We start from the raw sequence: 13,684 nt of genomic DNA, 5'->3' as shown, positions 1-13,684 counted from the left end.
TTCACATCTATCTCCCTTTTACCAGCCCTCCATCTAATAACTTATATATGAAGCTTCCATGGCTTCTGTGATTTCAAACACATCAGCTGATGGTAGTTCCTTATGTTGGGATCAGTGTCTCTGAAGTTTAGTCGTAATGTTTTCCGGTCAAAGGTGATGCATCCTGTAGAATTGGTGTGTAGTGAAATAAAATATACATGAATTACTATATGCCAACTAATAATTTTAACTATCATAAAAATTCATTAAAACTATCAACTGCAGTAGAGCACCTAGCATAGTGACTATCACAGGGTCAACAAAGTCAAGTTGAATGAAAAAGCAAACACAATTTAGGAAGCCACTATACTAAAAAAATGGTATAAATTTTTTCTAATTAGATTTGAATAATTTTTTTAGGTTAGTGAGTACCTAAATTGTGTGTTTGCTTTTCTATCGTTTTGGTCATATTAATCACAAATTGGACATGATCACTTTGGCATTATCAGCTCAAGAAATATAGCATAAAAATTTTGTTACCAATTTTATGATGGAATACAACACAGCATGCAGGAGCAATGATTTTGTAAATTAATACCTTATTTGGAAGTGAACTAACTAAGTCCCATAAGGACAAAGACTATATGTTGTTGTTGTCATGTGCCATCGAGTCGCTTGCAACTCATAGCGACCCTAAGTACAAAAGCCATAAACTTGCTCTGTCCTTTGCCAATCGCACTGTCTCTGATATACCCACCCCGGTTACCCCAGTCACTGAATCAATCCACCTCATAGAGGGCCTTCCCCTCCTGCGCCATCCCTCCACGCTACCAAGCATGATGTCCCTCTCCAAGGCCCGGTCCCTCCTTACAACATGTCCAAAGTATGTTAGACGGAGCCTTAGAATCCTTGCCTCCAAGGAGCTGCCTGGTTTGACCCTTTCCAGGATGAATCTGTTTGTTTTCCTAGCCGTCTATGGTACACTCAATACTCTTCTCCAGCACCATAGCTCAAAGGCATCAATTCTCCTTCTATCCTTAGTCATTGTCAAACTCTCTGATGCATAACAAGTGATAGCAAGGACCATGGCCTCGATCAGATGCACCTTAGTCTCCAGAGGGACACCATTGCTCTTTAGTACTTTGGAGAGGTCCCTAACAGCAGACTTTCCCATTGCAATACGTCTTTTAATTTCCATTATTTTAGAATGTGTATGAGGAACCAAAGGGAGGAGTGTGGAAGCAGAGAAGTGAAGATACGCAGTTAATCATATGGTCTCACAATTTGATGAGTTGAGGGAGGGGTGAGTAAAGGAAATGGGAAAGGTCCAGTGTGGAAAAAAAATGTATATGAACTTTGTAAGTAAACCAGTATAAAATTAAAATTTTATTTAAAAAAAAAAGTTCTTTAAACCAATGTATCAACTTTAAAAGTCATGCTTTTGAGAAACTTAGGAATGTTTCTTAGTTGCAACAAGTGTCTCTGTAGAAATTCTACTTTGCAAGATTTTCAGCAGGCTAGCTAGAAAGGAACCACTAACAGCCCCCCATCAGAATACAGGATGCAGGAAGAAGAGGTTAGATAAAATGGTAGCCAAATACGAAATCACTACATATTGAGTCAAGGCTGACTCAAGAGAAAACAGACAAAGCTACTACTAAGACTTATAGAAAGTTCTCATTTCTTCTTGGGTTACGGCTCAATCCTGCTCCGGAGCTCTCCTTCCTGGTATTTTTAAAAGTTTTAAATCAGCACTAAATAAAAAAAGAGAATAATAGGAATTTTATACTTACTGGTAAATGTTCAAGTAATGAAGTTACACTCTCAGACACATATATTATGCTTCCATCTGTCATGATTGCTAAAAAAAAACCATCAAGAGCCTGAAATTAAACATAATGGTTGGTTAAATGAAAATAAAAAAGTATTTCATATGACAAAATAAAAATCTTAAGTCAATACTATGATATTTATTACCCAAGATATCATCAAAATACTATTCCCTTTGCAACATTTTATCATGCATCTTTATGCATTTTTAAATGTTTCTGAAAGAAATTACTGAGATTTTTTTTAAATAATCTGTCTATTTAATCCATTGTTTCTGAGAGAGAGAATCAATGTTCTACTTTGATCACATGTATTATTATAAATTATATGAAGATATCATCTCCAAACAATATGTTTTGGCACATAAAAAGAACATCTGACATATCTTTTAGTTATATGCAGGGAGAAGTGTGTGATTGAGGGGAGGGAGAAACAGATGAGGGATAAAGCAGAAAAGAACAGAAGGAAACACAGCTGAAAAAAACAAGGCTGGTGGTAAGATCACGAAAGGTCTTGAGCTAAGACTTCTGAACTTTGTTCTATATATGTAACAGGAAGTCAACTGAGAGCTTTAGAGCAGGGGCGCTGTGCTTTAACAAAAGTAGCTTGGAAGTCTTAAATCCTCTAAAATGGATATAGAGGGGGAAAGTAGCTTTTGGAACAGTTGGAGAAGACTGTGAGCAAAATCAGCAGCAGAATGAAGAGAGAAGAAAGCATTGAGAAAAACAATAAAAACAGGTAAAGTTGAAAACCAAATCAGAGCAGGGGATGCAGGGCTTCAGTCACTAGGTCAATCCACAATTCTGAGAGGAGTTGTCTTTCTCTGACCTTTCACATCATGATGTCTTTTTTCCAAAGTCTGGCCTCTCCTGATAACATACCCAAAGTATATGCAACGGCATTACACATGCCCTTAGGAAGCACCTTAATTGCACTTCCTCCAAGACAGAAATGTTTTCTTTTTGCAGTTCATGGTATAGTCAGTACTTTTGCCAACACAATTCAAAGGCATTGCTGCTTCTGTGGTCATTCACTGTTCAACTTCCAAATGCATAGAAAACACCAAAAATGCTACTGTTTGGCTCAGGCACACCCTAGTCTCTGAACTGACATTGTTGCTCTTTGCACTCTTGAGAGGATGATTTTTCTACTGCAACATGTCTTTTCATTTCTTGATTGGTGCTATTATGGCTGTTGCTTGTGGATCTAAGTAAAGTGAAATCTTTGACAACTTAACTCTTTTCTCTAATCCTTCTACTGGAGAAGAGTATTGAATATCCCATGAACTTTCAAATGAACAATCAGGTCTGTCTTGGAGGAAGGCAATCTTGGTGCCCTTTAGAGGCAAGAATGGTGAACTAGCATCTCACACACTTTGGGCATGTTGCCAGGAGGGACCAGTCTTTAAGATATACTAGACAAGGTGGAGGCTCAGACAAAGAGAGAAAGATGGACCTCAACAAGATGGACCACACAGTGATTTTTAACAATGAGCTCTCAAGACTATTAGGGATTTTAAGGATGGGGCAGCATTAAGGTTCAGATCTGCTGAGCCACACAGTCATTTTAACAGCACCTTAAAATAATCATGATGTTCTCTACAGGGCCAGTGGTGAGCAATTTTGTTTTCTTGATGTTGAGATGTAATCAACACTGAAGGCTACAGTCTTTGGTCTTCTGCGTCAAGTGCTTCAAGTCTTCTTCATTTTCTGTTAAACAAAGTTGTGTCATTTCTGCATAATGTGGGCTGTTTATGAGTCTTCTTCCACTCCTGATGTCACACTCTTGTTCAGAGTCCATGATTTATTCAGCGTATTTCTGAGTAAGTATGGAGAAAGAATACAACCCTGACACATACCTTTCCTGATTTCAAACCATACAATGTTCCCCCTGTTCTGCTCAATTGCTTCTTGGTCTATATATTCCCATTTTTCTCAAAGTTATCCATGATTTATTATGATCCACAAATTCAAATGCCTTTAAGTAACAACTTTCTGGTGTTCTCTGCTTTCAGCAAAGATCCATCTGACACCAGCAATGATATCCTTTACACCATGGTCCACTGCCTCTTCTGAAACCAAGCTGAATTTGGGGGGAACCTTTCTGTTCCTGTACTGTTCCAGCTGTTTTAAAAGAATTTTCAGCAAGAATTTACTCATAATAACAAGTTATACCTATACAAACGACAAAGAATTTTCATTTGAGAATCCTAGACTCAGAACAACTGAAAAAATAAAATCTGCTAAGAGAGAAGCACTCCTAAGTTAAATTCCTGGGATTGTCTGTGCACAGAAAATAATAATAATAGTAGTAGTAGTAGTAGTAGTAGTAAAAATGCCAGGGAAAACAGACATAGGTTGTCAAAGAAGTCAATGGAAGGGAGAATGAGGTGAGTGGGAGGAAGATAGATGGTTGAGTAGAAAATGAGAAAAAACAGGGTAAGAAATGAGAACAAAGAAATGAACTTACGTTACTTTCAAATAAATCACTTCAAAAGGACTGCAACATGTTGAGAAATGAGAGTGATCGATCAAAAGGCTACTAGAAACCACTGTCTTGAAGACAAGACAGTAATTTTAAGAGAAGCTATTCTGAAGGTAAGACACCAAGTCTGAAGGGACAAAGTATTAAAGGAGGGTTTTCCTTTTGTTTTGATTAAAAAGAACTGAAGCATATTTGTAGGTAAAGGAAAAGAAAAATTCAGTGGAGAAGAGGAAAGCAAGAAAAATGGCTTGTCTTTTCAAATCAGGATACCTATCACACGAAATTCTAACTGATCCTTTGATTATCTCTCAAAAGATAGCAGTGTCTAAGATGGGCAAGGGAGCTTTGCTGGCCTAGTGGTAAAGAGATGTATTGCCAAACTTAAAGCACATGGTTCAAATCTACAAGTTGTTCCGTGAGAAAAAGTATGGGCAAATCTTCTCCTATATGATTTACTGCCTCTAAAAACTTGTTGGGACATTAACTAAGGGTCAGTTGTGACTCAGTAACACATAACAACAACATGAAGGACTATATACATTTTGTTGTTGTTCTTACATGCTGTTGAGTTGCTTGCAACTCATAGTGACCCTGGAATCTGCTCTATACTGTGCCAACCTTATTGCCTCTGATACATCTACCCCCCCCCCCATCCTAAGCCAAGGAATCAATCCACTTGATCCAGGGTCTTCCTTTATTGTGTTGTCCCTCCACCCTCCCAAGCACAACATCCCTCTCCAAGGACAGGTCCCTTCTGGTCATGTGCCCAAACTATGTCAGACAAAGCTTAGAATCCTTGCCTCCAAGGAGCAACCTGGTTTCATCCTCTCTAGGACAAACATGTTTGTTCTCCCAGCAGTCCATGGTATGTTCAATACTCTTCCCCAGCACCACAGCTCAAAGGCATCAATTCTCTTTCTATCATCCCCAGTCATTGTCCACCTTTCTGATGCATAGCAAGTAATTGCAAGACCATGCCTGGATCAGGCACACCTGAGTCTCCAGATTGACATCATTGTACTTCAGTACTTTGAAGAGGTCTCTGAAAGTAGACTTTTCCAATGCAATTTATCTTTTAATTTTCTGGCTGATAGTACCAAGAATGTTGATTGTGGAGCCAAGCACACTGAAGCTGTTAACAATCTCAATCTCTTCACCATGTATCATGATTTTGCCAATTGGCCCAGGGGTGAGAATCTTTGTTTTCTTGATGTTGAGCTTCAATCCACACTGAAGGCTGCAGTCTTGACCTTGTGTAACAAGTGCTTCAAGTCCTCCTCAGTTTCAGCAAGCAGAGTTTTGTCATCTCCATAATGCAGACTGTTGATGAGTCTACCTCCAATCTTGATGCCACACTCCTCTTCATATCCATCTTACTTATTATTTTCTTTCCACACCTAGTATGTTTGTAGTAGAAACAGGTTATGGAAAAATGCACCCTTTCATCCGCTCTCCCCCATCTCTAGTACTTATATCAGGAGTAAGACTTACTTCTAAGAAATAATTTATATAAGGTAGAATTTGACCTTCTAGAATGGCTCAGACAAACCTATTTTTGGTTAAAGTAGGGTAGAGGCCTTCTAACTGAAGCAAATTCAAAATTATGTTTAAAACATTTACATTCTCACTGATTCATTTACCACTGTATTGTCAGGACTGACTAACAGCTGACTGTTCAGTTGGTTTTAAATCACACTGGAGGTGTATAAATCACACAGGAGGAAACCACCTATCTTTGTCCTGTGGGGGGGCTGGAGGATTCAAATACCAGATAGGCACTGTATTTAGGGTTACTAGTTTAACTCCTTTTGAACTATGCCACCAGAGTTCCTCAAAACTCCCTAGTACATTATCATTATTTGACCCAAAAATAGACCAAAATAGTGTTAAAAAGAAATTAGATTGTGTCATTTTTGGGGGAGCAAATTAGTATTTATTCTGGTGATCAATATTTGTTCTGAGAATATTTGTATTAACAGGGATTAAAAAAATAAATAAATAAACAGGGATTCAGCTCTCTCCTGTAGAGAGAACTGAAATTGGAGCTCATGGCTGGCTTCATTCTACTGCAGGGACCAGAGCATGACCTTTGCTCTTTCAAAGTAGGCAAAGACTTAAGAGAAAACAGAACAGAACAGAAAAGCCTCTGCTAGCAAGATGCACAGCAAGGTCCAGACCTGAATGGAGTGATGCAGTGCCCCATGAAGGTAGGGGGCACATCAACCTAGAATAGGCCCTAAGAAGGGCCCTGAAGAGGAAGCCTGGAGACATGAGAAACAGAAGGCAAGGTGGAAAAGGATACCCTGCCTCTAGGATCGAAGACCAGTTTATTCTGGTAAGTAACCCTGATGAGAATTTATACTTCTATTATAAGATATAATATATTTATATTATATAATATATATAATATATAATATAGAATATATAAACATAGTCATATATAATAAATATTATATATTATACATATAATAAATTTCTATTTCCATTTTAAGATATATATTTTCAGATATAAGAATGTACATATTTATAAAAATATAAATTTACACTTTTAACAAAGTCCTCTGGTGATTCTCATGAACTGGACTGAACCAGTTCAAAGCTTTGGTATATTCTCAACAACAAAATAATCTGTTTCTCAAAGTTGGTATTTTGGTTTTTTAAAAATTATTCACTCATTCATGCATACCTCCCTCCTTCCCCTCACCCAGTTCCCTCTACAAGAATATTAACTGTCATACACATGGTTTCTAGTCATCCATTCCTTTCAGAATGTCCTTCTTTTCACTCATTCCAGTAGTGTATTAGCTATTTATCCATTCTTTTCTTGCTCTTTCTCCCTCCCCATCTTGCTCCTATAGTATAATAAATACTGGGCTTATCAGTGTTTGTCCCTTTTTGACTGAGATATTTCACTCAGCACAATGTCTTCCAGATCCATTCATGTGTAGTGTTTTACAAGTTCACTGTTTTTCAATGCTGAGTGGCATACGAATGTACCAAAGTTTCTATATCTATTCAGTTGTTGATGGACACCTGGGCTGTTTCCATCTCTTTGCTACTGTGAATAATGCTGCCATAAATAAAGAGTATGTATATATCTGTCAGCAAAGAAGTTTTTAATGACAAACTAATTTTGAAAAAAAAATTAACAAATTGTCAAGTACTACTTGGCTTGTAAAGTAAGTGTACATTTATTTAGAGAACCAATCATTGATTACTTAGTCTCAACTTTGATGCCATTGCTAGCTGTTAGAGAAAACAACTTCATTAAAGTAAGAGGGCATGGGCTCAGAGGTCAGTTGGTCTTTAATGAATCCCAGATGAGCTATGAATTATCTTTGCTCCTTTAGGGATGTTTCATAATTTTCTTGTATACCAATCTGCTCAGTTTTAAGTGATGTACGTTGTTGTTAGGTGCCTTAGAGTGAAGTACAACCCAAAGCTACCCTCCTATCCTATGCTATTCTCACAATCTCTGACATACTCAAGCCCATCTGCAGTCATTGGGTCAATCCATCTGGTTAAGGACACAGACGGAACTGATGTCTATGTCCTAAGATAGTTGTGATGATTCAATGAGTTATTGGGAGGTAAGTATTAAGTGATTACTTTTTAGATTTTAACTATAGGTTTAAATTTTTACAAATATTGCTATTTCAACAAATTTCAAATGGTAACATTACTGCATAATATATGAAGGTGGGAGAAAGATGGGTAATCTCTTCCTGTGTGATTAACTACCTCTGAAAACCAGCCAGAGGGTCAGCTATGGGTTGGTTCCAACTCAATATTGGACAACAACAAAGGTTTAATTAATTAATCAATCAATCAATCCAGCAATTGACGATTATATTTAGAGCAGAAAAATAGCCAATTATTTGCAAAATATTTCCATCCTCATTCAAACTTTAGTAAACATGCAAAGAAGACACTTGAAATATGATTAACATATACATAAATGCACAACACAAATGGATGCTTAAGGTCTAAAATAACATATCCAAACAAGTAGGTTAAGAGGCTAGCAAGCTACTTAACCGCCCCTACATGTACATTTCATTGCTTTCCTATATTTTTTCCCTGTCTACTTTGTTATGTATCTATTTTTCTTATTCTGAATTATTATTACTTCTAAAGTGTTAACACTTTAACTTCTAATTTATTATCCATTTCCACAGAAACTGATTTTTGTGCACTTTTATGGCATAACTAGTACCCTAGATTAATCTATAAAGCAAAAAGTAGAAAAAGAAATTGATAGATGGGAGGCCCAAAACTTTTTACAGTTGGTTGTAGGAGATATAATGCTCTGCAATTAAAAGTACAAATAGTCCAAACTTTTAAAAAATAATTTCTTTTAAAAATTATTCTATCTAAATTAAGCTGGTTTTCAATGTATATTTTACTTTTTTATATTTTTTTAATACCTCATTTATTATTCCATGCGGGGTTTTTTTAAGGTGACTAATTTTTTCTAAAAAAATCCTACTGCCAGTTGTTCATTGCCATCAAGTCAGAAGTGACTCATAGTTGACTCTCCCTTGAGTTTTCAGAGGCTATAAAATTCAAAGGAAGAGACTGCTCATTTTTTCACCCTGAAGAGCAGCTGGTGAATTAGAACTCCCAGCCTTTGGGCTGGCAGCATAACTCCCTACCTACTGGGCTATCAGAGCTCAAAAGGATACAGTCAGTATTTTATATAAAAATATGTAATGAATATCACATCTTATTCTTTATTTGAATGTTGTGATAGTCATCTTAAGTATATTGGTAGATTTAGGTTTCTGATTTTTCCATTAACGCTCTCAAATACTCAGTACTGAAAATGCAACAATTGAGCACTGCTTTACCATACAGTATTATTTGCTTATAATAGTTATTTTCAATTATTTTCATTAAAGACATGATTTACACCAAAATTTTACATCAGAAATATGGGTTTTCAATATTAAAATAATACTGCTAAAACTTTATTAAAGTAGTTCAGCCTTGCAAATTTGTTTTGAGGAAAGTTAAAAATTTTTAAAAATTAAATCTGGACATACCTCTAACATTAATTGAGTAAACTCTTCATTACTAAGGAATGTAGGTTTCCAGTCCTGTCGAATTTCACTAGCATCTGACTGTGCAGTGATTTCTGTGAATAGATTATTTGACACATTAATGGCATACTCCAACCACCAGAGGGGAGGGAGTACCAAATTGTCTCCTTCCCACTCTACTTAAAAATGAGAACTACAGGCGATAACATCTGTAATTCTAAGTATCAGGAGGTTCAAGTGTTGGTTCAATGAAATATTTGAGTCAATGTGGCAAATTAGCTCCTTGAATTTAGTAGTTTGGGAATATGAGTCTCTTTCTCTTCGTTGGGGGGTCCTTAGATAGCCTTTGTTAAGATGACCCCAGGACTGTTTCCTGCTTTACAAAACAAGCAAACAATAAAAGCCATCTATTACTATCATCTATGTAGAGTAGATAAAGTTTCCTCTAAAAATTATGAAATAATTCTCTTTTCCTCCTTCTTCTGTGCCATTCAACTGGTAGTTAACTAGACTGGAGATAAGGACTGGAACCTAGAGTAAAGAGGCCAAGGAGGTCAGCCGGCCTGCTTTGACAGGACTTAAGCATAGCTGGGGCAAAATCATTCCTCTCAGTCATACTCTATTTTAATTAAGAAACATACAAAATTAAGATTTTAAAGAACAAAAATTAATAATTACAGAGTGATTTTGCTTAAAATCACTTCTCACATATATTTTAGCTGTAGCAAGTTAGTTAAAAGTTTGTGGATCTCTGGTTTGAGACATATTTTATCACAATTATTGCTACTCTATTTCGTTACATAATTCTCTAGATTTAGTTATGAGAAACTTATTCATCATTAACAAAACCTGAACTGGTAGCTAGCCAATAGTGGGTTGTTTTGGGGTGAGATTTCTTTTCCTTTTAAAAAGACAAATATATTAAAACAAGGCAGAATAAAAATGACAAGCATTTTATGTCATAGATAACACTTTATAAAATATACTTTACTGTGAAAAATATGGACTCTTTTAATATATTAACAGATATAGAGATATTTCAAAAATGCTTGCATTGGAATATGCAGAGTAACAAAGAAGTATAGCTACCAATTCTGTGGCATACAGCCCTACTTTTCAAAGTGACATAAGTTACAAATATTTGAAACAGGATTTAAATCTCAAGTGAATCCCATGAAGTTTGATTACACACAGTCCTATGTCAAGAGTACTACACATATATATATGGATTTCTTTTTAACTATCAAGTTAACTTTATTTTTATGAGAAATGATTATTCAGTTTTAAAAACCTTATCTACTTAATGCCAAAAATCAACATTCTCTTGTCAGAGAGAAATGCATGTATTTAATTTCATTTCATTCAACAATCATTTATTGAACTCCAACAATACAGAAGAAACTGATTTCAAATGGAACACAATTTCACATGGGACTCAGAGGTTAGTGAGGTAGTACTGGTAGTAAAAAGTATGCAAATATTAACCAAAAAGTCAGCCATTTGAACCCAGCAGCTGCTCCAAAGGAGAAAGAGAAGGCATTCTGCAACTGCAAAGCATACAGCCTTGGAAATTGCATGGGGTAATTCTATTCTGTCCTGCAGTAAATACAAGTAAGAATCAACTGAATGGCAGTGAGTGGGAGGGTAGTGAAAATATTATTACATATAAAGAGATGAAAGGTAATAATAGTGTTGGCAATAAAAACAATTAAAAGTAATTCTGTTACATTTATAGGAGAATCAATGAAGTTTGGCAATTGATTATGAATATCAAAGAAGTGGGGGGAAATGTTAAGTTTGTGGCCTGAGTGACTAAAAGAAGAGTGTAGCGAAATAAATAAGATCTGGGACAGAGGTCACTTGATAAAATGAAAATTAATTCAATTTTAGATGTAATGAATTTAAAGACATGAGAAAGAAAGATCCAGAAGCTATTCAGTAATGTTATGTCTTGTCAAATCAGAATCAACTCATAACTGGCCCTCCAGTGGGTTTTCAGAGGATGTAAATCACATAATAGATCTAGCTTCCTCAGAGCAGCTGGTGCATTTGAGCCTCATGTCTTTGGATTGACAATGCAACTCGTTATCTACTAGGCCACCAGAACTCCCTTTATTTGGAAACAGAACGCTGTAAAGTTGGCATCTGAAAACACAGACTTCGTAGTTTTCAGTTTAGTACCTTCAGTCTAATTTCGTTTCATAAAGAGGCAATAGGTGAAACTGTGCATTAAAATAAACAAAGGAAAGAATTTAGAGAGAGCAGGATGATAAAAAAAAAGTCACATTTAGAGGGCAGTAGAAAAAAAAAGAAGAGAAATTAGTAGCAATAAGGAAGGGGAAGATAAAGAAGGAAGTGTAGTATTATAATAAGAGCTAAGGGCAAAGAAAGCCAGGAGGACTGAGAATACTGTCAGTTCCACAGAGATGCAGCAGATAATGAGGAGTAAGAAGAAGCTGTAACTTTAAAGGAGAAAAGTCACTAACATTATTAATGAAAATAATTTTAGAGTGATGTAGCATACCACGCCGGTAAAGTATTACCTGAGACAGAGAAGTAAATAGCAGCTAGTTACAAATGGTCTTTCTGAGATGTTTTGCGGCTTTACTTGCCAAAAAGAAAATGTTCTTTTGCATATTTTTCCATCTACTATTTATACCAAAATGCATAGTTTTTAAACTTTCTTTTCAAGACTCCTTAAGTCATAGTGATTTTCTTCACTAACAATTCCTTTTCTTTAAATATTTATTTCTTAGGAATACACTGAAAACAAAAAAAACTCTACAATCTTTATTATGACTAATAAGACTTTTATGATCTGGTTCTTGCCCTTCTTTCAAAGTCACCATGACTTCCCAAGGTGAGCTGTGCTCCAGGTACACTAAACTCTCTCTCCTTCTCACTTTGAAATAGACTGCTTCTTCTGTATAAAATTTTATGTTATTTTCCTTACTTAATCTAAAATACTCAGTTAGAAACCAAAAAAAGCCTCAGCTATTTAAAGCCTTCCTTGACACCTTCTTTGCTGTGTTATCACCGTAAGCTTATGAGCACTTCTCACTTTATAATTATTTGTACTATAATTATGTGTTTGTGTTTGTCTCCTTAGGCTTGAATTATGTGAGGGCTAACAAGTGTTATCTCACACCCTGAGGATATAGGATAGAGTAGACATGAAATGTTTGTTGAATGAAAGAAAGAACGTATTAGAAAATCTTAAAAAACTGAGGAAGCATTTCACTCTTAAACATGGGAAGTTCTAATCATTATGCCTTAAGGGACAGGATAGTATAAAAAAGTAACGCTCATTTTATAAAGTTAAGTTTTACCTTTATGCTTTCGTAAAAAATCAATGCTCTTCTGTAGAACAGTAGATTTGTCCATCTTTCTAGCGTTACCAGGTAGCATGGATCCCAGTTCTTTAATGAGAACATTAAACTGATCTCTACGCTTCTTTTCAGACTTGTTTCTAGAAACTCTGATGAAATGAGAAATTTAAAAAGCCGTTTTAAAATAATCTACTTACGCAAATGTTGTTGTATGATACCAATTCTAACTCACAGCAACCCTACAGGACAGAATACTATTGCTAGCAAATGATTATAAAAAACCCCACAGAAAATGTGAGCAGTAACTTTTCATATTAATTTACTGCTAAAGAAACTTACATATTTGAGCATACACATTATTATGTAAACAGAGTAAGACAACTACATTCAAATTTCATGTTTTATGTAATCCAAAATTTATCAATTTTGTATTTTAGTAAGAAAATTCTTGTGAATATTATTGCTAACTATTTTGTGAAAACAATTAAATTAATAAGAAAATTATCTATCCCAAGAAATTTTAAGTCATAAACAGAAATCAAGAAAGAAAACTCTCTGCTCCAGGCTTACCCTCACGTTCTACCCCTTTGTGCCCCTCTGCTCTACATCCCAGCCTGCAGCACTGTGCTCTGTAACCTGTTACAGCCTGCGCTGTAATCATTTGTTTGCTTAGCTGGCACTCCTTGAGTTGGGAACAGAGACCAAATTTTTTATCAATGTTTGTAAGTACACCACTCAACAAAAATGAAGCACTTAAAACACATATGCTCTGGAAACAAAGGAGGACGCTTCAATGATTTAGATCCTCCCAGAAGAGCCGTGGATAAGCATTAACATTACTGGTAAGTATATTTATTTTCTCCAGGACACAGAGCCTACTAACTGGTCCTAAAAGCCTTCTGAGGTCCCAACTCTTCTCACTATCTCTTAGTTGTTTGAATGGATGGAAAACCTCATAAGCAGTTCCTTACTTCACCTCTACCTTGCATGTGAACTTCTGAGTTGTAAAACAGCCCAGTG

General features: G+C 35.8%; 1 protein-coding gene across 1 annotated transcript in view; it reads right to left on the bottom strand.

Moving 5' to 3' along the window:
* CLOCK (clock circadian regulator) overlaps positions 1 to 13,684 on the bottom strand; it is a 141,638-nt gene that overhangs the window by 88,298 nt on the left and 39,656 nt on the right. The window contains exons 3-5 of the mRNA XM_006898097.1: positions 12,665 to 12,813; positions 9,339 to 9,430; positions 1,773 to 1,862 (exon numbers count right to left, since the gene is read on the bottom strand). Coding sequence (XP_006898159.1) covers positions 1,773 to 1,862; positions 9,339 to 9,430; positions 12,665 to 12,813 — 331 coding nt within the window. The remainder of the gene's footprint in view (positions 1 to 1,772; positions 1,863 to 9,338; positions 9,431 to 12,664; positions 12,814 to 13,684) is intronic.

This window comes from Elephantulus edwardii, unplaced genomic scaffold, assembly GCF_000299155.1.
Source record: "Elephantulus edwardii isolate Elephantulus edwardi_28Jun2011 unplaced genomic scaffold, EleEdw1.0 scaffold00220, whole genome shotgun sequence".
NCBI classification, from domain to species: domain Eukaryota; kingdom Metazoa; phylum Chordata; class Mammalia; order Macroscelidea; family Macroscelididae; genus Elephantulus; species Elephantulus edwardii.
Note: the sequence above shows the minus strand (reverse complement) of the source record. Positions and strands in the feature narration are given on the sequence as shown.